The sequence below is a fragment of the Hydra vulgaris genome, chromosome 15 (assembly GCF_038396675.1).
Source record: "Hydra vulgaris chromosome 15, alternate assembly HydraT2T_AEP".
Taxonomy (NCBI): domain Eukaryota; kingdom Metazoa; phylum Cnidaria; class Hydrozoa; order Anthoathecata; family Hydridae; genus Hydra; species Hydra vulgaris.
In genome coordinates, this window is record NC_088934.1 from 9,385,845 (window position 1) to 9,412,307 (window position 26,463).

Consider the following 26,463-nt stretch of genomic DNA (forward strand, 5'->3'; position numbering starts at 1 on the left):
ATTATATTGCTAACCTTGTTAAAGTAATTTAAAATAACTTAAAACTTAAAATACTTAGAAATTACTAACTTATTAGAAATTATTAACTAATATTAGAAATTATTAACTAATATTAGAAATTAAAAAACTTAAAACTTAAAATACTTAGAAATTTCTTTTTTAAAATATAAATTACTTATTTCAAATAATTAATGTAAAGAAGTTAATATTTGTTAAGAAATAAAAACTTTTAACATAAAGAAAATTTTTTTATTTATAAGGTTCTTTATAGTTTGCATTGCAAAGTTTGTGTTCATTTGATTTCACAGTTTTTTTTATTTATAAAATTCGCGGGTTTTTTTTAATCATAATAGAACATAAATCTCAAAGAGATATATATATATATATATATATATATATATATATATATATATATATATATATATATATATATATATATATATATATATATGATATATATATATATATATATATATATATATATATATATATATATATATATATATATATATATATATATATATATATATATATAGGTATATATATTAATATATAATAAAGCAAAATTTTGGCTTCAGCACATTTCTACTATATTGTGGAGGGAATAAGGGTAAAAATTGTTTAAATTGTGATACCAGCATGAAACTTGGCAAAACTGCTGTCAACAACTATAGAAATTGATAGAGACCTATAAAGATTCATAAATGTCTTTGGTTTTGAGGTACAGTCTTTAATTTTAGATAAATGGACTTAAAGGACTTCATCTTATAATGTAAAATCAGCTTTTAATAAAAGCGTAAACAATGCATGTGGACATGCTGTAAACATTTTATTAAAAAACACAAATAGTTTTTTTAGGTAAGTGCAAACAGTGTGTGTAAACAAAAAAGTGACAATTTGCTTGCTTTTTATGGTTTGTTTTTTTGTTTTTTTAAGTTAGTAAATGTTTCTTTCACAAAAAGTAACTTTCATGAATGTATAAAAAATGTGTTATTTTTTCAGGTTTTCCACAGTTATAATAATTTACCAACTGTATGGCAAAGATAAACTTTTAATGATGGGTGCTTACACAGAAATGGCCTCCTTACCTTTTGGTTGGAGATTATTTAGAAGGCAGTAGTTAGTGTGATACCATAACTAAAGCTGGTATAAGAAATTCTGGATGAGCTGAATCTATGCTGACTGGTCAAAAAGTAAAACGTTCAAGGTATAAAACACAAGTTTCATTAGCTGGTTTACATTCACTATTGACTGAAACATTCCACTCTCTTTGACTTTTGGATCCAACAACAAAGAACAGCAATACACCCATTTTAATTATTGTACACACAATTTCATTATTGGTTTAAATAATTAAATTGGGTGTATGCTGTATAAATAACAAGCAATAGTCTTGTTGCTTGTTAAAAGTTTCAGAATGAAAGATTTCATTATTTTAGAATAGTTTAACAACCGGAAGGGACTTAATATATAAAACAATCCCCAAGATTTAAAGAATTAATTTGGCATGAAAATCATGCTTATCCAACAGCAATACCTGAAGTCATTGAACTCTAAAAAACTAACCTTAAAGTAGCACCTTAAATGTCTTGAATAATATTTGGCACTTATTTTAACTTCTCCTGAAGGTATCACTGCAAACGTGTTAAATGGAGGACCAATTGTTCATATATTTCATCCAGTAAATTCAAACACATTCAAGGAGTGGTTTGAAATTGAGTTTCCAGAAAAAATAATTAATATCACATCAGCAAAACATAAAGAAATAAAAAAGGATTGACTTTGTGCTTGACCATTATTTTCAATGTAGTTTAAAAACCCAGACCAGGGAGAGTCGTGGAAATGGTGCGAGAGTTTCTGATTCTCCCATTTCAAAAAATTGTCACAGTTCTTACTATTGGATGTAAATAAAAATGATTAGCTTAAAATGCTTGCAACAAACTTTGTACAAGTACTGACATTATACTTTTATTAACAACATTTGATGAAACTGTTTTGCCCAATTTCACACCTTGTAACAATGAGGAAACTGAGACTAGAAATTTGCTCATGTTAAAATAAAGTTGGTAGTGGGCACCAAGTTGTCTGTATTTAAACAGTTGACACAGATGTTGTTGCAATCTCAATTTCTGTTTTAAACAAATGGATAGAATTTGGAGCTGGAAAACTTAACAATGGCTTCCAATTCACTATTACACACAAAAGATAGATGAAAAAGCAGAAGCTGTTGTGTGTTTGCATTCACTAGCTGTGAATATGTTTGCATTCACTAGCTGTGAATATGTTTGCATTCACTAGCTGTGAATATGTTTGCATTCACTAGCTGTGAAAGTAAACACACAACAGCTTCTGCTTTTTCAATGTGGTTTGCATTTGCTAGCTGTGATACGATATCTTTATTTACAGGACGGAGAAAAAAACTTGCATGGAATCTCTGGAACAATGGAGATGAAGAAATAACTAGAGCTTTTTGCAGGTAACCTTTGTTTATATAGTATAAAAAAGCAATAATTTTAGATTTGTTAGCTGCTAATTTCTAAAAATACTTTCTTACAGGGTGCTTTTCATGCAAAATTAGTAGAATATGTTATTTTATTTTATTATTTAGCTTGTAATCTTCAAATATTAGAGTAATTTCACCTGATGCACTGCTGAAGTTTGAGTGCTACATTATTCTACTTTATAATTAGACAAGTTCCACTACAGATCTCGCTATATGCCCAAGATTGCTGTACACTAAAAGTCACAGCAAAGTGAGGGGTTACCATCTACAAATTTTTAAAAATACTTGAATGGACTTATTAAACTTTTCAAAAAACTTTATTTAATCAAATATTTAAAAATGATATTTACATACAATTATTTATTTAGTATCATTTGGGGACAATCCTTGGTGCCACAACAAATTTTACCTGAAGCTACTAAATGGGGTTAGAAAAAATAAATAACACAATGAGATATAGATACTGTTTTTACAAATTGACGGTTATGCCTCTCCACTTTGAAACCCATGTCATAGGCTCTGGCAAATATAAACCTTCAAGATTATCCTGCTCAGAGTTATACGAGTGTTCTGGTCAGTGTTTAGAATATAAATAAACAAACCACATTTTCATTAACTTTTTACCAAATTTTGTAATATATAAGTTCTCTTTCTTTGAAATATATATATATATATATATATATATATATATATATATATATATATATATATATATATATATATATATATATATATATATATATATACATAACTTATTTTTAAACTTTTAACCATATTTTAGGGTATTGCTAAGATTAGTCAACTTATTAGTTTATTAATACTAAAGTTTGCTATTTTATTTAAAATCTAGCGTGCGTATAGTCAAATGATTATTCAGGTTCAAGATTTTTAGTAGTTAAATTTTGGATTTTATTTCAATGTGTCTAATAATTTTAAAAAGGAACATAATTAATATAACAGCAAACATTTGGTTTAAAAAAATCTATATAAATAAACAATTCTTTACTAAATTTTTCAATTAATTATTATAATTAGTTTTTTTTTTTGCTTAAATTTTATCTAAACTCCTTCATAGAAAGCTGTCGAGTTTATCTTTATTATCATTGTAAGTAATTTATTTTTTTTAAATTCGAATGAGATTGACTTTTTATTTATTTTAGTGGTCAATTCATTAGAAATTTTGTTTTATAAAGGAAAACAAATTTTTGAAAGAAAGCCTAAAGGGAAAAAAAATGAATAAACCAACATCTAGAAAAAAATGACCTATTTCAGGTAAAATATAAAAACATTGTTTTGAAACTAACCTCGTTAAAATTTTATTTTTCCATAAACAATCATTCTGACAAACATTATAAAATCTTCTACAGCATTTTGATAAGTTTGTCAAGTCCTTGTAATCGATATTATTTTGATTAAAAATATACTCTAGCAATTCTTTAGCTAATTCATCTAATTTAACGTAACTGACTGGCATAACACCTTTCAAATTTATTCCCCCTGATATACTCTTGTTTACATATATTTTAATCGTTACTTCATTCGAAACTAGTATTCCGGTCCTACAAAATACCGAACTTCTTGTTTCAATCCGGTTAGATTATTTATCAGGTTTTCGTGTTCACGGATGATAAGATGATAAAAAAATGGCTCAGGGCCATTTATTTATTATCTATTATCATCTTTCAAAAAATGGTTATGCCATTTTTTGAAAATTTTGAGATTTCTTTTTGGGTTAAGGTTAGGTTCAGAGATCAGTTAGGGGTTAAAATGTTGGAGTATGGCTAAAACTTAAAATAATTTTGTTTTTTATTATTCTTTAGTTATTTTAAGCTTACTTTGAAAGGTATTTAATCATAACGTAGTGTTAAAAATGACAAATATAAATTTTTTCAGTGAAATTTTTCAGATTTTCTGATGAATTTTTGTTGATGAAACACAGTATAAAATGAAAAAAAAATTTTTTAAGTGATTTGCTACTAATATATAATTGCTCTGTGCTTTTAAGAACATTGAGCACTCTATTTTGTAGAATACATTTTAAAGTTGTTTAAATATATATACAGGGCCGTTTTTGGAGCGTCGTAGGCTCTAGGCACTTCGCATAAAAATGTAGCTGTAGGCCTTTCTTTCAATTTGAATGTCATGTACACGTTATTCAATTTACATTATTTTTTAATTTTTGTACGTAGTCATTAATGGGCCTACAGTCGCTGTTTGTTTGATTATTCTGTATCTGTACACATGTTATGCCTTAAAGAAATTAAATTGTAACCATTTCATTTATTGTATTTCTCTCACTATCATTACTTTAGTTATGATCATGAAAAGCCATTAAAAATTCGGCAATCTATGGTTTGTTATTTGTTTTAAACGTTTGTTTAAATTTATCAATAGTTTACATTTATTTAAAAATGAAATTCTCAGAATTCCACGTATTATTTTAAAAAGTACGATTTTATTTGGTAAGTATTTTATTTGTTATGATTACGTTTTTGTAAATTATTAATAAGTTTTGTTGAATGTATTGTTTTATGGTTCAATCTATGGTTTGTTATTTGTTTTAAATGTTTGTTTAAATTTATCAATAGTTTACATTAATTTAAAAATGAAATTCTCAGAATTCCATGTATAAGTTTAAAAAGTACGATTTTATTTGGTAGGTATTTTATTTGTTATGATTACGTTTTTGTAAATTATTAATAAGTTTTGATAAATGTAATGTTATATGGAATATATTTAAATGTTTTCCCCCTCTTTAAATGGGTTAACATATTTTATTTTATTTTTATGTTTTATGTCTATTCTATACTGAATATTTATTACGATATTCAGAAATCCAAGTCATGTCCGATGGCGATGGGTACAAGAGAGAGCACGAGTCTGACTATATTAAACGGCAGAAAAAGCAAAGGAAAGAGGATGCATTAAAAAAAATGAAAGGTTCTTTGCTAAAATATGTTAATAAAGTAGATGCTACTTCTGGCAATGACACTTCAATAAACTCTTTCGTTTCTTCAACAAGTCCAGGAATAGTAATACCAGAGCCAAAACCAATGCTGACTGACACTGTGGAACAATGCGGTTGTGCAATGAGTTTTACATGTGAACCAGTTATTCAAGCAGATGCAGAACCAAAAGTAGCAGATTTAGGATTGGGAATAAGGAATAGTAAGGAATCTATTTCAAATGATCCTGCTGAATGGGAAATAAATGCTGATCTCATAGCTTATTATGCAGAGAATATCCCATCACAGTATTTGAAATCTGATTTAAGCTTAAAAGGTAGACAATTTAGTGAAAAGATTAGATATGTACGCAAGGAATATTTTATAAGAAAACTGGTAAATGGAGAAATTGTCGGCAGGGATTGGCTCATATATTCGCCCTCAACTAGTAAAGTGTTTTGTTATATTTGCAAGATATTTGGTTGCAAAACCGGCAGTGCTGGTACTAATAATGCACCAAGGAATCAATTTATAACTGGTTTCGATGATTGGAAAAATGTTATTGCTAGGATAACCTCACATGAAAAATCAAAAGATCATTTTGCTGCTGTGTCGATGATAATGCAATACAAAAAGTCTACTCGAATTAATGTTGAACTTCAGAAAGAAAATGAGAAGTCTTATTTTGGACATTACTCCACCAATGGAACTACATTTGCTACTAGGAATTGTCAATCATCTTTTCAAAAATCTTTCAGAACTTTGGCCAGAAGCAAAACAATGGCCTGCTCTGATGCGCATTCACCTTCAGCCATACCACGGGGGACAATTTGCTGGAAATGAATGTCACAAACTTTTGCAAAATGTTGATATTCTTCTAAGACTGGCTGAAAAGGCTTGTGCTTATGAAGCTCAGGGTTTCATTGAAACATTTCGCAATTTTAGAGAAGTTGTTTCTTCCTGCTTTAGAAAGTAACTTGAGGGTGACTTCAAAGAAAAAATTGAAAAGTTCAAAGATTCTTTTCTCTCTCTGCCAGTTACAGTGACTCCAAAGGCACATGCAGTTTTTTATCACATTTCCGAGTTCATTGATCGACATGGGTCTGCACTTGAATTGTTCAGTGATCAAGCAACTGAAGCGATGCATTCAAAGTTTAAGACTCACTGGCAAAGGTTCAAGTGAAGCCATTCACATCCTGAGTATGGAACTCAGTTTCTACAGTGTTGTGGAATTTAACAGCAAACATGCTTAAAAATTAGAAGAAATATTTTCAGAAAAATGTTTAAAAGAATTTTCAGAGAATTTTGTTTCCAAGCGTTAAAAACATTGAATTGTTAACTCTGATTGAAGCAATATTTGAAATTATTGGCACAAAATTGTAAAACTATTTTAATTAATTGTGTTTGTAATATTTTGGTATCATTGTACAAGAACATTTCACTTTTGAAGAAAATTAATGCCAATGAACAAAAATGATTTTTGACATTTTTGGTTCTTTTTTGGATATTTTTACTAAAAACTTCAATATGCCTTTTCTCCCTTGGACATCGGTAAAAGATTTAGAAAAATTTGCTAGGTAAGTCACCTATGTGTATATAACAAGATCCCAAAAGGGTTTTTTCGGTACTCTCCAAAAGTATTAACGTCCAATATTTACAGGGTGTGCTATTATTTAGACTCAGCTAGTTCAAAAAAGTTAAAATTTTTATTGATGATTCAACGTCTGTTATTAAAGTTTTTCAATGTTGTTATGAAATACTAGTATAAAAGACTTGAAAAGTTTGTCTTCGTTTAAAAAGCAAACTATTTTTTTTTTATTGTAAGGGAGAGTGGGACACGTAAAAATTTTTTTAGTTTAATTGCAATATCTTTTTTATTTGATGTATAAACTGAACCAAACAAGTTTTTACGAATAAATCTGCTTTTTAGGCACCGATTTAATCCCTTAGGTTTCCAGTCAATTATAACTAAGTATATAAATATTTGCTTTAAGAGAAACCGTGCTATTGGGGTAAAGTGGAACAAGTATTAGTAGAAGTGGGACAAATAAATTTAAAACAACATTTAACATTAATTATTAAATAGAAACTGATAAAATCATAAAATCACATAATCGATATAATAATGTTCGAGATCTTTCACCAACCGAAATAATCAAATGTCGACGGGCAGAAGCGGGGCATAAATATCTCTTTTTTCTGTCTCACTTCACCCTAATGTAAACACTTCTTTAAGATACATTTCTAAATTAGGGCTTCTAGCGCACGCAGAAAACAAAACAATTTCTACTAAATAAAGAAAAAGAAATCTAATTGTTTACATTAAATAACGGTATTTAGGCACCACTCCTTATTAGAAATTTCAGGCTGTGCCACTTCTCCCCTACTGTTTATTCAATTTTGTGACAATCTTATAATTCAAACTTTCTGAGTCCTTTTCGTTGTATTATTAAAATGTGAATACTCAGTTTTTTTATTACTTTTTTATATGATAACCTGTGTACAACTTTATTGTATAATCAGAAGAAAAAAATAACTGAGGCTCATAAAAGACAGGAACGGCAATATACCAATTTATTTTTTAAATTGTTCATTTTTCTATGGGAAATGAATATTTAGGTAAAAATTAATCACATGAGTATGCGTAGCTCAAATTTTAATTTTTCCAAAGCAAACTTCGCATGTATAAGTGCTTATATTTCCCTTTACTATACCGCTCACGTAGAAAAATGTTATACTTGGACATAAAGTTCCAAAAATTGGGCATCTCCCGGAAGTGAAATTTACTATCAGTGAACTTAAAACTTAAATACAATTTCTATAAGGTAATTGGAAAATAAACTTTTCGTAAAAAGGTTTAAACTATTTTTGATTGGCAGAAAATTTTTAACACAACGGTATCACCATGACAAAATAAGCATGGTCAAAAAACTTTTTTGACCATGCCAATTTAAATTGCACAATTAACGCTTTTTTATAAAATCTTTTCAACTTTTAATGACCTGATTTTGTGAGAGGCGGGATTATGAAATTAAACTTTTTTTTTTTTTTTAATAATTCACCTCCTCAAAACCGAGAAGGCCACTACAGATGAGGAGGCTACTTGTGGTTATCACCCTCTCTCAACTCTATAACTCCGAAACGCGAACCTTGACGAACAAGGCCGCTGCGCGGAGAAACAAGTTGAGCGCGGTACTACCAGGGACGTGGTGGGAATCGAACTCGGAACTTCTCGCTTATGAAGCGAGCGCTCTACCACTACACCACTACCGCATACTTATGAAATTCGCATACAATAGCGCACTACAAGCGAGCGCTCTACCACTACCGCATACTTATGAAATTCGCACTGATGTGCGAATTTCATAAGTAAAAACAGGCATAGCGGTCAACCAAATGCAAAAACTTAATAAAGTGCATATCCGCCCAAGAGCGCCCAAAGAATTTACAAATACTGACGTAAATACTGACGTAATTTTTATACGTGAAAAGCAGTTGCATAAACTGGAACAAATGAGAATTTATTCAGCGTTTGTAAATCCTTTTACCGCATTTATGCCAGTTCAGTTCCAGTTTTCGTAACTGCCTCGCACTTGTGAAGATTTGCTTTTATGCCAATTCGTACTTACGCAGATTCGCAGTTAGAAGAGTTTCACCTAAGCAGTGGCCCCGCTTTAAGATAAGCGATGAACACATCCAGATATAGTAGTTTATTTATTGTAAACATTATTTCAAATAAAAAATATTCAATTTTTTTCATTTTTTAAGCATAATTGTTTTTTTTTACCTTAAATATCAATTCCCACAACTTTTTTATGATTTAATTCGTGATTGGTTTGATAATGGTGATCAACTCTTCGCTCTAAAAACCAGCATTATCGATGTGCACGTCAAATCTTAACATTCTTTTCTTTTCCAAGTCGGCAAAGAATTTATTTTATTTTTTTAGTATTTTCCAATCGTTTTCATCTTTATTTTCAATAGTTCCACTAACCAGTAAATTATTTCTTCCGTTTCTAATTTCGATAGTTACATCCTTTGATTTAAGTTCGGTAATATCAGTTACAATTGTCTTTGTATTTTTCTTCACACTAGTTAATTCTTCTGTCATTCGAAAAATTTTTGATTAGAACTCTTGACTTTGTCTTCACATACATCATTAATAAGGTTCGTACAAATAGGTGTAAACTAAATAGCCCGATATTGAAATATCAACATTTTAACAGAATTTGTACTCATTAACTTTATTACCACGTCAGAATAGATAAATAGTTATCTCACATGTCAAGGTGAAACAAATGATTTTTTTTACACAAGTTGTTGTTTTACTCTTTGGTGTTACTTTGCGATTATACTTTGCATTTTTTTTTTAAAGCCAGGTTCAAACAAAGATAGCTAAGAATAAATGTACCGTAATCTTAATATTTACATTTTGTGTATAAACAGACTTGATTAATTTCACTACATTCTACTACTGATCTACCGAATTATTTTTATTGCTTATACACGGTGTCAAAGTTTTGTAAAAAAAAAAATTTTTTTTTACAAAACTTTGCCTTTGTTTGCCACAGATTTATTTAGATTTTATAGTTCATCAAAATTTTCCGAAACAACGTTTTTTTCTTCTTTAAAGATTCCATTTAATTCTTTGAATCCATATATTTTTAGTTGAGTTCCTGAAGTATAAACCATCACTATTTCCTAAAACAAGGCATATATAAATATATATATATATATATATATATATATATATATATATATATATATATATATATATATATATATATATTATTTATCAAAAAATAAAACCTTAGTACGTCAAATACTAAACAGTACCTGGTGTTAAATGTGTAAAAAAAGTGATCGTTTTTTATTATATTACATTCTAAAAAAAAGGTAGAATAATCTATCTTAGATATGTGGTATAATTTCTACCTTCTAATATAGAAAAATATACCATTAAGGAAGAAAATTATTATTTTAAGGTAGAAAATTATTATTTTAAGGTAGAAAATTGTAAGATAAACCATTATTTTTGTGATGATTTTCTACCTTAGAAGGTAGAAAATTATACCTTACTAAAGGTATATCACAAATCCTACACTAATGTAGAAATTTCTACCTTTTTTTAGAGTGTGTTGTATAAATTTGTTATTTAAAATATTGATTACTAGTGTTGGTTTGAATATATTAAAAAAAAAAAAATTTTTAAAAACTTAACGATTTTATTGCGACATGTAAGTAGGTACATTTCTATCTTCTGCAGCTATCAACTTAGTTAAAAATTAAAAACCACAAGCAAAAGATAAAAAAAGTTTGATAAGTATAGAAGCGAAATCTAGCAAAAACAATTCTATTTGTTGCATTAAATTGGTATTCATTGTGGTCTGCAACTGAGTAAAATAAGTATGGTAATAATATATAATATATATATGGTAATAATTCATAGAAATATTAAAAATATATATGTAAAAAAAGAAGTATAGTATACCCGGAGGCTATAAAAATAGAGTAACACTTTATGTAATATAAGTAAAGTTTACTGAATGTTAGCAAAAGATAAATAAGTTTGGTAAATATAGATAAAGATCTAGAAATTTTAATTGGAATGCGCAAAGCAGTTGCATTTTTTTTAACTTGTAGTAAATAAAATGTAACATTAACGTAGCATAAACCTAGCTAGAAAATCTTATTGTGAAATATAGTTGCAAAATGTTGTGAAACATAGTCTTAATAGTTATCAGTTGTTGTTACCTTAAAACGGTGTTGCCCAACTCTCTGTTTTTATAGTTTTCACTAGCTTACCTAGCTGGCAATCTTTATGACCAAATTTCTGTCTTTATAGTTGCAAAAAACAAAAAGAGAAGGAAAAAAAAACGGAGTTATAGAGCTTACATTTTCAGCTTCTTAGAAAATAATTAAGAAATTTTTTTAACAAAAGACTAATAAAGACAACAGAAACTAGAGAACTACATCAACTGAGGGTTTTGATTTGGGCTTCTTGAGTGATGAACTTAAACTAAATTGTATTGGCCACTAGAGGCTCATAGGAAGTTGTTACACCATTAATCAACATATGTGTTGTTGCATTAAAAATAAATGTTAGTTTACCATATCAAAAAGTAACTTATTTAAGATATTTACATTTTTTTCCATAAGCGTGAGTACCAACTTTATTTTTAAATCAATAATCACAATTTTTAATCATATATTCAGTTACATTTACACCTGCTTAAAACTGGTTAACTCTTAATTCTGAATATATGGTATTATCTTATTGTATTATCAATTATTGTATATCAATATGGTATTATCTTATGGTATTATCAATTATATTAAACTATAAATACATGGTAGCCATTTTGTAAACCATTTGCTAGTAGTGTAATTTAGATGCAGCAAATACTTTGGAGGTACCACCAAGATACACAATTGCTTAAACTTGTTAATATTAGGAATAAAATTTGTTTAAAAGTATTTCTTTAATGTAATTTGTTGTTATGGTTTATTAAGAAGTATTCTTTCTTTTTTAAATATTACTTTATCTTAATAGGTTTTGTGTATTCTTTTAATAAAAAGGCCTAAATGCAGGGCTAATAAATTTATTAATTTATAGTCCTATAGATAAAAATCATAAGCAAAATTATTTGAGCTAAGTATAAAAAAATAAGTAAATACTGAGTCTTCGAGGTAATGCTTTAAAAATTATAATGGCCACAATTTTTGAATAATTAATTGGTCTAATCATTAATACAGTTTTTAACGTTTTTTTTAATTCATTTTCAGGAAAATTAATAAAAAAGTTATTAAAATGTCTAGAAAGAAGACTGGATTCAAGAAGAGAATTATATTAATAATAGTCAAACTTTCTTTATCTTTTGCTTGTAGTTTTTAATTTTTTTTAACTATGTTGATGGCTGCAAAGAATAGAAATGTAGCTACTGACATGTCGTAACAAAAGGAAGACAATGAAAGAGCTGTACAACTCAAAGTGAACAACAAAGTGTCATCTACAGAGCCTCCAATCTATGATGTGTCATAGGCAGTTGTTGGGAAACCAGCAACAGCCTATGAAGTGTCAGAAAAAAAAAGGAAAAAAGATAAGGTTTTTTCTTAACATTTATACCAAGTAAGATTGCAAACAGTTTACAAGTGAGCGGCCTTCAACTAAATGAGTTCCTGTCATCCACTGTAAAAAATTGACTGCTGCTTGTGTTTGAAGACTAACTTGAAAACCAAAATAAGAATATTGAAGACTTTTTGAGCAGGTCTGGGCCCTCAACTGATACTGTGGTAACTAACTGCAATACTGTTTCTTTTAAAAACCAGATAAGGCTTAACATTTCTTCTGAAAATATTCTACCCTACCCTAAATCCCAACCATAAAAACAAACTACACACTAAAAGTCATACTAAAAAAAATCATGCATTCATATCGTAACTAAATTATAACTTCCATACCTGTAAAACTTCAAATTAAAAAAAAAATCTGACAGTGAAAAGAAAGGTAAAACTTAAAAGAAAGTATCGGTATCTGTTTTGAAGAAAAGTTTTAACTTTGACTTGGAGCTTAATTCTGAATTAGTGGAAAATTTGAAGATAAACATGTTTATGCAGAGATACTAAAAGCTGCAGAAACGTTTTTAAAATTTCAGTATTTAAAAAAGGATATGAACTGACAAAGATTAACAAGAGAAGTAAAAACTGTGTATGAATTGTACTAATCAGAAATGATCTTGCCACATCCCCCTGTTTTGACACGACAGCTGGAAAAAGTATCATTTAGCATTAACTTTGATTGCCTGAACGTGGAATAGAGAATGTGGAATGTCAAATCATAGTGAAAGACATTACTAAACTTTAGTTAGTATAGTTAGTATAGCGATTTGGTATTATTGTTTATTTAATAAACTTTATTATTTTTAATGTTTTTAACTTTAATACTAATTCTAAATTTAAACTTGTTTTAATAAGTATTATATAAGATTTATATTAGCTTATATTAGGCTCAGGTAAAGTCGAATTATCCTGTAAGTAAACATATCAAATTTCTACCATGCAAACTATATAATCAGTTAAAACAATAATATCTTCAAGGTACACCATACAAACCTCCAATATTAGTATTAAAATACAGCTAAGGTACACCACAGGTGGTGTACCTTAGCTGTATTTTAAGCATTTTTTAAAGCTAAAAAAGGAGTAAAAAATGTTTAACAAAAAACACAGTGTACCTATTACCATTAAGCTAAAGAAAAAATATTGTTACAAAATGTGTTTTAAGTATTTTTTTATATATATGAAAATACTTCCAAAGTACACCACTCTCCCCATGTATATATATATATATATATATATATATATATATTATATATATATATATATATATATATATATATATATATATACATATTTTTTTTTTTTTTTGGTTAATTCACCTCCCCAAGGCCCAGAAGGCCACTACAAACAAGGAGGCTACTTAATTGAGGTTATAACCCTCTCTCAACTCTATAACTCCGAAACACAAAACTTGAAGAACAAGGCTTGCGCGGAGAAACAAGTTGAGCACGGTACTACCAGGGACGTGGTGGGGATCGAACTTAAAACACCACTACCGCATATATATACATATACATATATATATATATACATATGTATGTGTGTGTGTGTGTGTGTGTGTGTGTGTGTGTGTGTGTGTGTGTGTGTGTGTGTGTGTGTGTGTGTGTGTGTGTGCGTTTATGTGTGTAAACAGTGCATACTAACCCATCCATTGGTTTGATCCAAAAGTAAAAATTTGATCATTATCTGCCTCTAAAGTTTTCAATAATTTCCAATTTATGTGACTTGAGATCTTTGTTTGAAATTCGATTATAGTTATAGCTAACCATTTTTTATAGGTATTGTGAAACACCAAATAAACCTTCTGATTTTTATGTATAGCATAAAGCTCTCTTGTTTCATTGTGATGACCCAAAACTGAACCTATGGATATGTCCATACCTATAATGAAAACATTATCTAAAGTATATTTTCAGCCCTAATTAGAAAGATAATTTTAATTTTGAACAATTTTACTTATTTAGAAAAATCAGCCTTCCCAACTAAAATCTCTTAAATCATTCACTAAACTTAAAACTGCTCTTTTTAACTATTTCTTAGAAAAATATTTTAAATCTTATACTTTTCTACAACTTATTATTTAAAACCCTAACTCTGAGCTTCTATTTATCTAATACTTTTTTCTTTCACTTTTTTCTTTCCTATTGTGTTATAATTATAATATCTTTTGTTAATTTTATTATTTTAGTCTTTCTTAAACTGAAATTTTTTTATTAGTATTCTTTTTATCACTATTATTGTTATTATTATTTTTATCATATTAAGTATTAATATTCTTACTGTTGTTATTAGTGTTATTATTATCTTTATATTATTGTTTTTTTAAATATTATTGTTGTAATAAAAATAATATTTTTATTATTTTTATTGCAATTATTATCATAGTATAGTATATACTTTTTATAATCTTTATTATTAATTTTAATCTCACTTATTACTACTATTATTTTAAATTACTCCTACTTGTATTATAATAATTATTATCTCTATTTTATTTGAATTTGACATGTGACATTTATTATCTCTATTTTATTTTTAATGAATTTGACAGGTGTTTACTTTATAGTAGTACTTAATACTATTTGTAAATATCCTGGGTGTAACAACTTTATTTAGAATATATTTGATTTGATTTGTTGTCACTTCGTTTACGAAGTATACATAGAAAATAAAGTTAAAAAGGTGAGGGACAAATAAAATTTGTAAAAACTATGTTATGGAGTTCAATGTTAATTTATAAAAATAATCATTTAGGCTAAAAACTTTTTAGCCTAACTGAAATTTAATTTTCTTATAAATTATTTTTCATATAAACAGGAAGAAATAAACTATATTCAAATTCTTACTATATTTCAACTCTTAGCTTTTTTAAAAAATTTCATATTTTTGGTCACAATATTCCATATTCTGAAATACTACTACTTTTTCTAGATAATTTATAAGTATTCCGTTGGTTTATTAATTGAGGATACTTTTTGTTTGCAGTTTTTATGAACTTATTATTAAATTTTTTTGGAATTAAGAAAACTGTTATGACTTGAAATTTACTTTAATTATCATTAGCCAACTGTTTTTGCAGAAATGTTCACTGGCAGTATCGCAAATGGTTTGATTTCATTAACTAGTATTTATAGTTAATTATTATTTTTAATAATATTTATAGTTAATTATTATTTTTAATAATATTTATAGTTAATTTTCATGTTATTGCTTTATTGTGTTACTGTATTTGTCATGTTAATAAATTTTGTTATATAAAAAATAATAATGCTATTGTAATAATGTGTAATATGTTTTTTTAGATTTTAACTACTTTCAGCACTGCTCTTGGAAATAATGTAGCATTCTTCTAATATATTGCAAAATAAACCTTGCTTGTTTCAAAAATGATATGAATTTCGTGCATACAGATATGTGTTGTGGCAGATGTGTATTATTTATGAATCCTTTCAGCTTATTTACTAAATTATTAAGCATGATACCACAATCAATAATGGTTTGATTAATGTTTAATAATAAGAAATAACTTTTGTAGATTTATGACAAATTTTATTTAATTTAGAACTTAATTTGATCTGTATTTATTATAAATGTACTGTTTTAACAATAATTTTGTAACTGTATTTATTATTAATGTATTGTGTTAACAATAATTTAAAAAAGCAGCTAAAATAAGATTTTTTTATTTTTAATGTTTGGTAATAAATTAAATATTCTGTAGGGTAAACTGGATAAAGTGAACTAGGGGTAAAGTGAACTATTTTTTTATATTAAAATATTATCACATTTAAGAAACTTTTTGTTTAGTAATTTAACATTATTTTTGCCTAATATAACATTTTATAATTTTTCAAAAAAAATTAAATTTGAAATACAGCTTTTGTTTTGATGTAAAACCCATTTTAAAAAACGAGTTTTGCAGAAGATTTAAAATTACGTTATCAAACTTTGCGATAGGTTTTACTAAATTTAAGATTTGTTGTTGTTAATGCGAATATCAGTCATATTATTAATATACATTTTAAAGATAATCTAATGCTGCTTTACAAAAATTGTAGTTTTTATCATGATACAAAACAGATAAGTTTTTAGTTTGTAAATCAATTTAGTTCACTTTACCCCTCATTTTTCTGTCTAATGGGGGTAAAGTGAACTAGTCTTTTTGTTATGTTTTTTCATCAAATGCTTTTAGTTGAACTGTATATATACATCATAATTACTTAACTTAACTAAATTATTTACTCTTAAAATAAACATTTGCTGTAGAAATTGTCTTGAAATTTATTTCAGAAATATTATAATTGAAATAATGCTATGAAATTGAATTAAGAAAAAAGAATCTCGAAGGAAAATATATGCACCTAATTTGGCATCACATATCTAATTCTCAGTAGGTAAACCTTCAAACATATGCACCTAATGTGGCTAATTGCAGCCGCTTGATGTGGGAGTCTTTCGCCAAGTTAAATATGTATGGCGTGAAATTCTGGCTAATTGGTATACTGAGTCAAGGCTGAAGGTGGTTGGGAAATCTGTTTTTATATCTTTACTAAAAACTTTATGATATCTTTTTTAAGCCAGCTCATTTAGTAAAATCATTAGCAAACCTGGAATTTTTCCCCTTGACCCATCTGCTATATTATCTGACAATTTAACTCCTTCCAAAATCTATAAACACCCTTTTTCACATAAAACAAATAATTGTGACAATAACATCCTTCAAAACATTACTTTGAACACCGATGGGAATGATCAAAACAAATACAATTCTCACAAAACTATAATATCAGTAGACAAAGACTTAAACAATGAAAAAATAAATCAACCATTAATATCAGATGTAGATTATTTTAGTGGAAATAAAACCATAAGAGAAATAAGGAAAGAATAGTTAATGGCCACAAGAGGTAATGTTTGTTCAAGCAACATATGAAACCTATGAAACAAGCAACCTATGAAAAAAAAGCAAACCTATGAAAAAAACCTATGAAAGAAACCTAAGAAAAAAAAGCAAACCTATAAAAAAAACCTATAAAAAAAAAAAACCTATGAAAAAAACCTATGAAGCAAAACCTATGAAAAAAAAGCAACCTATGAAACAAGCAACCTATGAAAAAAATAAAAAGACCCTATGGAGGTGAATGTCTTACATCAGAAGATGCGTTTAAAAGATTAAACGGTGAAGAAAATGAAGGCTTTAAAAGAAAGATCAAGCAGCAAGACAAAATACAAAAAATAATATTAATTTATCAAAAATAACAAACACAAAAGAGTTAAAGATGAAGAACTTTACCCCAATGTGGGGGTAAAGTGAACTAGTGAACATGTTTTTTTTGAATATATATTTAATATTGTAATAATAATTTTTAATCTTAGTATTTTGTTTCATGTTGTAGCTAATACTTTAAATGGTATAAACTTTGAAAACTGCAGATGGCTTTTTTTTCTGAATAATTTTCTTTTAAATTTCAAAAACAGTTTACTTTACCCCAGTTTAATTTGGAATATAATGGTAATGTTTTATATTAGTGTGTTGTATTTTTTTCCCTCTAATTATCATCACCCTATGCTTCTTTTTGAATTCACAAAAAGTGGTGTCTGAAATGTTTAGTGCTTATGGTGGTCTGTGTCCGTGTGGCGCTTGTAATGAAACACCATTTAAGCCTTTTTTTAAAGAGTTTGTAAACAAGTGATTTCTTGGAGATTTTTTTGAACCCTATTTGTACCCCCAATATTGCTGCCCCAATACCTTGATTTGATACCATTTCTTGACTAACTTTTTAAAAAAGATTTTCAAAGAAATTACCTCAACCCAGGCAATAATAGATGATGAAAATAAGGTATGCTTGAATCAAGAGCTATAGCTAATGAATTTAATAAATTCTTTATTGATATCAATTCTAAACGAGCATATAAAATTCCATAATACTAATCTTACATTTAATAACATTTTTAGTTCAGACAAAGAACTGTACACATTTCATCGTGTTATTTTTTGAACTATCTTTTCAAGAGATTGTAAAGGTCTATAAATACTTATATATAAAAAAAAAGCAGGTGGAGCAGTTGACAATAGTAGCATAACTATAAGGTAAACACTAAAAAGAGATCTTTTTCAAAGTTTTTTTTAAAGCATCTATCCATTAAGGAGTTCCTCCTTAGCAACTAAAATTTGCAAAAGCTATATTAAAAGAAGGTGACCAAACCAGTGTCAGCAAATATTGCTCTATCTCTGTCCTCTATATGCTTCCAAAAATACTACTGCTGTGATTAAAAAGGTGAAATAGTCATTTAAAATACCTGAGTATTATGAAGACAGGAAATTTTTTTTTCCTAGGTTGGTAGAACTGTCTATAACAATTGCCAAGCATCTGTTTGTCAAAAGGTTTAATTATCTCCAAGTTACACATGTTTTTGTAAACAACCAAAAGTAAATTTTTCGATTTCTACAATGGATGATTTTGTTGAGCAATGAACTTGCATCAAATTTTGTTTGCAGAACGAATACTCTTGTACAGACACATTGAAAATGTTGCAGATGGCCTTTCATGATCAAACTATAGCACATAAAAACGTTTATAAGTAGTTCAAAGAAGTTCGAGAACGCGTTGAAGACAAACCGCGCTCTGGATGACCATCATTGTCTACCGATGAGGAACACATCCAAAAAATCAAAAATTTGGTGCTTGAAAATTGTTGACTGACAATTAGAGATCTCGCTGATAGTATTGGAATATCATTTGGCTCAGACTAAACCATTTTGAAGAATGTTTTGTGTCTCAAACACGTCAAGTCTTGATTGGTGCCAATTTTTTAAATAAAAAGCGTCGCGTTGATGTGTGTGAAACTTTGTTGTCTGACTATCAGGACCACTTGAAATGCATTATTACTGGAGATGAGACTTGGATTTATGCATACAACTCTGAAACCACCAACCATCTAGTGAATATTGTGCAAAAGATGAAGCAAGACCAAAAAGACCATGGCAAAGTCAATAGAAAATCAGGTCATGTTGACAGTTTCCTTTGATTATCATGGTGTGGTGCACTATAAATTCCTTCCACCGGGCCAAACTGTCAACAAAGAATATTATTTGAGCGTTATGGGTCAGTTGCGCAAAGCTATTTGTCTGAAACGGCCGGAATTATGGGCAAAAAACTCTTGGTTCCTTCATCACGATAATGCATCATGTCTTACTGCATTGGTTCTTCACAACTTTTTTGCCAAAAACTCAACTAATATTGTTCTACAACCGTATTTACCTGATTTGGCCCTGTCCGACTTCTGGCTATTAAGCAAACTCAAAAGGCCAATGTGGGGACACCATTTTGACACGATTGAGGAGATAAAAACCGAATTAAAGAAGGTCTTGAAGGCTATCCAAAAAAAGACTTTTCTGACTGTTTTGAGGACTGGAAAAAGTGTTGGAAAAAGAGCATTTTATCGTACGGGGATTACTTTGAAGGAGATTTGGAAGAATAAATAGAGAATTTACATTTTATAAACAATTTCACCTTACTTTTTGCTCACAGTAGTAGAACATATTCTGTTATACAGCAACCAACTTACTTTTAAAGACAATTATTCCATTGAACATGTAATTATAGAAATTATATATGAAATCTCACTTTTATTTAACAAATCTCAATATACATTAGATTTTTTCTTTGACCTATGGAAAGCATTCAATACTGTTGATCGTAAAATTTTGCTTCAAAAGCTAAAATATTTCCAAACAAATGAAAAAATTACAAAGTTACAAGATGATTCAGAAGTTATTTATAAAACTGTAAACAATTTGTTTTCAGTACTAATGATTATCAAAACAAGTTTCATGTAGTATTTTCCCAGGTTCCATTTTGAGACTACTATTGCTTTTGATTTATATATACTATCTACATGAAGCCTCAAATCTAATAAGTATCATATTTGCTTATGACAATAATTTATTTCTGTCCGATAATCATATTTACAAACTCTTCTTTACTCTGAATGATGAACTTAACAATATATATCCAAATGGTTTAATTAACATTAACAAAATAAAATGGATTCTTTTCCATTCAGTCTCAAAAATAAGCTTTTTTATGCTATTGACATAAAAAGAAACTATACTACAAAATTTTTAACTGATTTTCTTGTTGAAAATATTACAACCTTGGAAAAAACCATAGAGACTGATTATTATTGACACAGAAGTTTCCTAAAGCATTGAAATTCTATATAAAGCTAGAAATGTCTATGTTAACAAAATCCAATTATTTTATCCATTTTTGATTGATCTACCACTTTCAGATTTTCAAAAATAAATTGAAAAATTTCATTCTCTTTATGGCTGATGTAACCAGGTATTTTTAATAATAACTACGCAATATTTTAATGTTAAAACTTTCTTTTTGAATATAAAATATGCGTTATACATTTAGTTTTGTTTTATTTGTTTATTAATTCATATACATTATGTAAATATTTGTTGTTTACTACTTATAATATTTACATTTATTACTTATATATTATATTTATTAGTCTTTATATACATTAATACTTAAGTAAAAGGTTCTGACAATCAGATCAGTTCTTCTTTTAGAAACCTTGTTTGTATTTGGAATAGTAAATATTTTACTATGACGACAAATGTATATTTTAAGTAAAAAAATAAATAAATAAACAACCTGCCCATAGCACACCATTATCATTTGTGTAGTAGCATGCTTTTTTTGTACTAAAAAAAAAAAAAAATAGAAAACTCAAATAAACTTTAAATAATAAAAAAGCAATTTAATTTAATAATACATACAAAACTTTAATTCTGATAAAGATTTTTTTTGGTAAATGTGTGAGTGCTTTTCTATTAAAAATCTTGACTTAAGCCACTATCTACATTTATCATGTAAATGTCATTTTATTTTTAATCATACAATTACATTGAGTTCAAAAATTTTATTTTTAATTATACAATTACATTTTTCTCAAAAGTTATAAGCAAAGCAACTTAAATCTCCTCAATGTGATGGGGATTGTATTTCACTTTATCAGGTGAAAACTTAATGATGTTGTTATCATTTTTTAACATAAAATTTTTTCAGTCAAATTATAATAAAAGCTAATTTATTATAATTTTTATTCTTTAATTTATATTTATTTTGCAACGCTATTGAGTTGATAAAATAAATTTATCGAAAACAAAATGTATTTAAAAAATTCCTGCTCATTTTAACTATACATAAAAAATAATACTCTAGTATCAGTATTGTGTACTGCAGTCTTTCATATTTATTTGTAAAAGCTTTTATGTATTGGTGTTTTTTATTTTGAAATAAACAAACTTTTAGATTATCAATTACCAAGTTATATCATTTAAAAATCAAATTGCATTCAAAATAATGTTAGTTAAACTTTAAAAGTAATCTAAATTTAAAATTAATAAAAACAAATAGCTACATTGAATGTATAGAAAACTCATTACTTATTAGAATATTCTTTCCTATTAATTAAAAATAAAAAAAATTACCTAATTGAATGATGAGTAACACAAGAATGAATTTTAATAATTTGTACAAGAGATGCTAGCTCTTTAGAGCAGTGCCCATTTTAGTATTTATAGAAATGAGAAAGAGAAGCAACATTATGACAATGTGATAATGGTTGGAGGTTGGGTGCAATAGCAGGTCCAACTATGCTTACAATGCATTTTTGCACCTTGTCTAAATGAGAAAGAGCATCATTGGAAGATCCACCCCAGATATGGCAACAGTATTCCATACAAGGGCGAATTTGAGATCTATAGAGATAAAGAATAGAAGCAAGAAAGTGGCGAGCACAAAAAATAGATGCAACTTTAGGAGGTTAATATTTAAAGGACACTGGCTCCCTTTGAATGATATATATTTGACTGTTTCAAAAACTACAAAATTGGAATTGTTTCAGATGATTGACAAAAATTGGGTGCAAATAATAACATTGTTGGTCTTTAAATTTACAACTACGTTAAAATATGATATGACATGATAATATGATATGATAACATGACATCAATGACATGATAATGCAACAAAATCAGCATCTCCGTGTGTAGATAAGTTAGACTTAACACAAGCACCTAAAAAATAAAACTTAAAACTTGAAGGAAGAGGTAGATTAATAAGTTAAAGAAAAAGTAAAAGAAAGACCAAACCATTCAGAGAGACCAAACCATTTAGACAGTATATACTTTTATAATTATCCAGTAAGTGTCTATATACATAAAACAATCTAAAAAGCAGCTATTGGTAAGAAACTAATGTAAAGAGTAATTTTTTTGTTGGTAAATTATTGTTGATAAATTGTCAATAAATTATTGTACTTCATTACTATTAATAAAAGTGAATATATTTCAACTTTACAAAAACAATTTTTACTTATGTTTGCAAAATATTTACTAGAAAAAAAAAAGCAAAATGTTTAAAAAACAATTCAAACCAAAAATTCAATTCTCCATATTGAATTTATAAATTTTGCATTTTTATTCATCAATAAAATTAGGCGTATATCAATCATTCATCAATAAAATTAAGTGTATATCAATCATTTTTGAAACATTAATATGCTTTATATTATTTTTATTAAGCATTTTTTTAAAATTTGTTTTCATTCTTTGTATTAATATTTCCAATGATTTAGAAAATCTCTGTAAAATGGATTCTGACATGACAGTTTTTTATGGCTTTTACAATTGAGCATCTTCTATTTGGGATTTATAATTTGACAAAATCTGTAAATTTGAAATTTTATTATTTCAAAATTAAAAAAAACAAATTTTTCTTGAAATAATTATATTAAATCTTGAAGCAATAATAATAAATAAAAAATAATTTCATCTTTCTTTGTTTTACCAAATGCCTTATGTACAAATGAAATGTGTCAAGCCTAAGAGTTCTGGTTAAGTTTCATAAAATGGGCTGAAATATTTATTTGGATGGGTGTGATTGTGGGAAGTTCATCCTGGGAATCATACAATTGTAAAACTTAATTTTTAAGTATTTGAATTGTCTGGAAAAGAAAAACTTTAGCTCAAATAAGCAAACTCAAACTAATCCCAGGAATTTATAGATAAAAATAGATCCAGGAATATAAAAATTGTGTAATATTTTTCTATGAAATTTAAAATCTTTAAATAAATTTTCATATCGCTTAAAATCTAGAAAACATGTTTTGAATTAAAATAGAAAATATATTTTGAATTAAAATAAAAAATGTATTTTGAAAAAATGATTTCCTACACATTTAGGTGGCTGATGCCAACATTTTAGGGTGTTTTTGTATAAAGGTTCTAATCAATGCAATTTTTAGCAAAACATTGTTATACTATATCATTATAAATTAGAAATTTAGAACTTACCTGGAAGTTACTCAACTCAAATAAAAAAATCCTGGATCCAATTTTTTGCCTACCCTGATTTAATGAGACCAAGTGATAAAACTTAAATAAATTGTAAAACTTTATTTTTTGTACTACTATTGAACTATTTTCTTGTACTAAAATTTTTATTTAAGAAGTTGAGAATTTCAAGAATTTAAGAATTTATTTTATTTAACTTTGTCCTGGACAAATCGGTTTTGCCAATAGATGACTTTCCGTGTAATGTCACATATTTTTGTAAACAACATGGGTGCACATACCTATTGGCAGAGAACATTAAAACTTTATTAGTGTACATTCACAAATTCATAATGTAAATACACTTTGTAAGTGTTTTTTGCATTTCTTTTATATCCTTGAATAAAATGTTGTCTTCTTTTTGATTGAAATAATTAGCTACATAAAAAATATAACTAATTAAATAAAAAATAAGTTACATTTTTTTTATATTGTAAAAATAAAATTTTTTTATTATTTTTATAAACTTTGATTGCTATTAAAATTTTTTATACATTTTATATATTTTTATATATTTTATGTTCTTCTGGAAATTTTATATTCAAATTGATCTTGTAAAACAACAACAACAAAATTCTTATAAGCTTTTTCAAATCATATTGCTTTTAAAAATCTTTTGAAATTTAATAAATAACAACATCATAATTGAATTTTTTTCAAGTAGTAGTAATATAGCATCCTCACAGTCAAAAAAGTTCTCTGCCAATATTGTTGTTATTGGTGACTTTAATGCTCATTGCACTGAATGGCTTGGCTCTAACATAATTGACCCTGGTGGTATTGAAGGCCATAACTTCTGCATTTCTTAATCTTTTACTCAAATAGTTAACTCTGTGACTCATTTTGCAGACAACCCTAATCACTTAACTTTACTCCCTGGTTTGTGTCTTGTCTCTGATCCCAGCTTAAGTTCAGTTTCTCCTTGTTCTCCTTTAGGTGGTTCTGATCATGCAATGTTCTCTATAAATCTTTTATCTCATATTTCTTCTTTAGACTCACCCTATCATCACATTACTTGCTACTACCCTAAAGCTGATTTGGATTCTTTTGGTGATTTTCTATAAGACACTCCTTGGCTGATGTCTTTTGTCTTTCTGTTATTTAACAAACAATTATCTAACAAATAAAGTGACCCTCACAGTCATATAATTAACAGGAAACATTTTATGCATCAAATTTCTCTATTCATAAACATTATGTAAAGAAACATTAGAAAGCTGTCTAGATTTTGTATCCAGATAATTGTAGTCTTTTGAAGAAGATTTTTAATGTTGCCCCAATAGCATTTTTAATATAGAATCCCGTCGTAGTGAATTAATAATAGTAAATTAAAACACAAGCTGGTATAGAAGGCTTCAGCAAATTAATAAATATATAACCTTAGGATACAATTGTATTGTTTTACATTAAAAAAAAAACAATTATTAAATAACAGCATTAAGTTATAAGAATCAGCACTCAGTCAGCAAGAATAGTATAGTATAGCCACTAGGTTTAAGTTTCTGATAAAAGTTTATTCTGATATAGTAATCTTTCTGATACAATCACCCAGTCAGGAGATATAAAACTAGTTGCCCCAGCTGGTTTTTATTATATACCAATTAGACATTTAATGGTATTGATGTGTTTATAGCTAAACTAAGTTTGCTATCATAAAGTTAAATTTTTTACTATATTGTGCTTTATAAGCACAAAATAAAGATGGTCCTCCAACATCAAAAGTGAGTGAAGTAATTTTTAACTTTTAAACAGCTACATAACCATTTAAGATAAATCTGAAAAAAAAATTTGTTTATCTGATGTTAGATTTTGGCATGAAATATGTTTACTTAAGTTTAGTACTGTATTAATTGAAAGTAAAAAGTTTAAAATTCTGCTTTATAAATATTGCGCTGAAAAGATTTAAAAATAGTAGACTTATTATTAGGTGGTTTGGTGTCATAATTTATTTTCTCAGTATAGTTATCAAGCTCTATATCGTAGATCAAGTCCAAAAACGCATTGTAACTGTAGTTGGACCTGGTCCATCTGCTAAGCTTGAGCCTCTTTCCCATCATTGTAAAGTTGCATCTCTTTCTCTTTTCTACAAATGCTATTATGGCTGCTGCTCAAAGGAGCTTTCATCTCTAGTTCCATCAACCAAAACTCATTTTTGTTTGACTCGTCATTCATCAAAGTCTCATTTTTTTACTGTAAATGTTCCTGCATGCTCCAAAAACTTTTATTCGTCCAATTTTTCCCCCGCACTTCAACCATTTGGAACTCTCTCCCATCTTCACATTTTCTTGACTCATACAACCTTCAACTTTTTAAGTCTTCTATCAACCGTTTCCTTGCTCGATAACTCTATTCTTTTTTTCTAGTAACTCCCAATTTAATAGTGGTTGCTTGCAGTCTTGTTGGAAGTAAATCAGAATAAAAATAAATAAATAATAATATTGATATGGATCCTCGTTTATATACTTTAGCATACTTTTCTC

General features: G+C 27.5%; 2 protein-coding genes across 20 annotated transcripts in view; both read right to left on the reverse strand.

Moving 5' to 3' along the window:
- LOC136071967 (F-box only protein 21-like) overlaps positions 1-4,074 on the reverse strand; it is a 38,557-nt gene extending 34,483 nt beyond the window's left edge. The window contains exon 1 of the mRNA XM_065818631.1: positions 3,808-4,074. Coding sequence (XP_065674703.1) covers positions 3,808-3,977 — 170 coding nt within the window. The 5' untranslated portion in view covers positions 3,978-4,074. The remainder of the gene's footprint in view (positions 1-3,807) is intronic.
- A 5,069-nt stretch (positions 4,075-9,143) lies between these two features.
- The window catches only part of LOC136091281 (uncharacterized), a 68,967-nt gene continuing 51,647 nt past the window's right edge, over positions 9,144-26,463 (reverse strand). For all 19 annotated transcript variants that reach the window (XR_010643861.1, XR_010643867.1, XR_010643863.1 and 16 more), the window contains 3 exons: positions 21,240-21,289; positions 14,212-14,448; positions 9,144-10,149 (listed from right to left, as the gene is read on the reverse strand). Coding sequence is in view for 12 of the 19 variants with exons in the window: in XM_065818633.1 (XP_065674705.1) it covers positions 10,076-10,149; positions 14,212-14,448; positions 21,240-21,289 (361 nt within the window). In the remaining 7 variants the exon portion in view is untranslated. The remainder of the gene's footprint in view (positions 10,150-14,211; positions 14,449-21,239; positions 21,290-26,463) is intronic.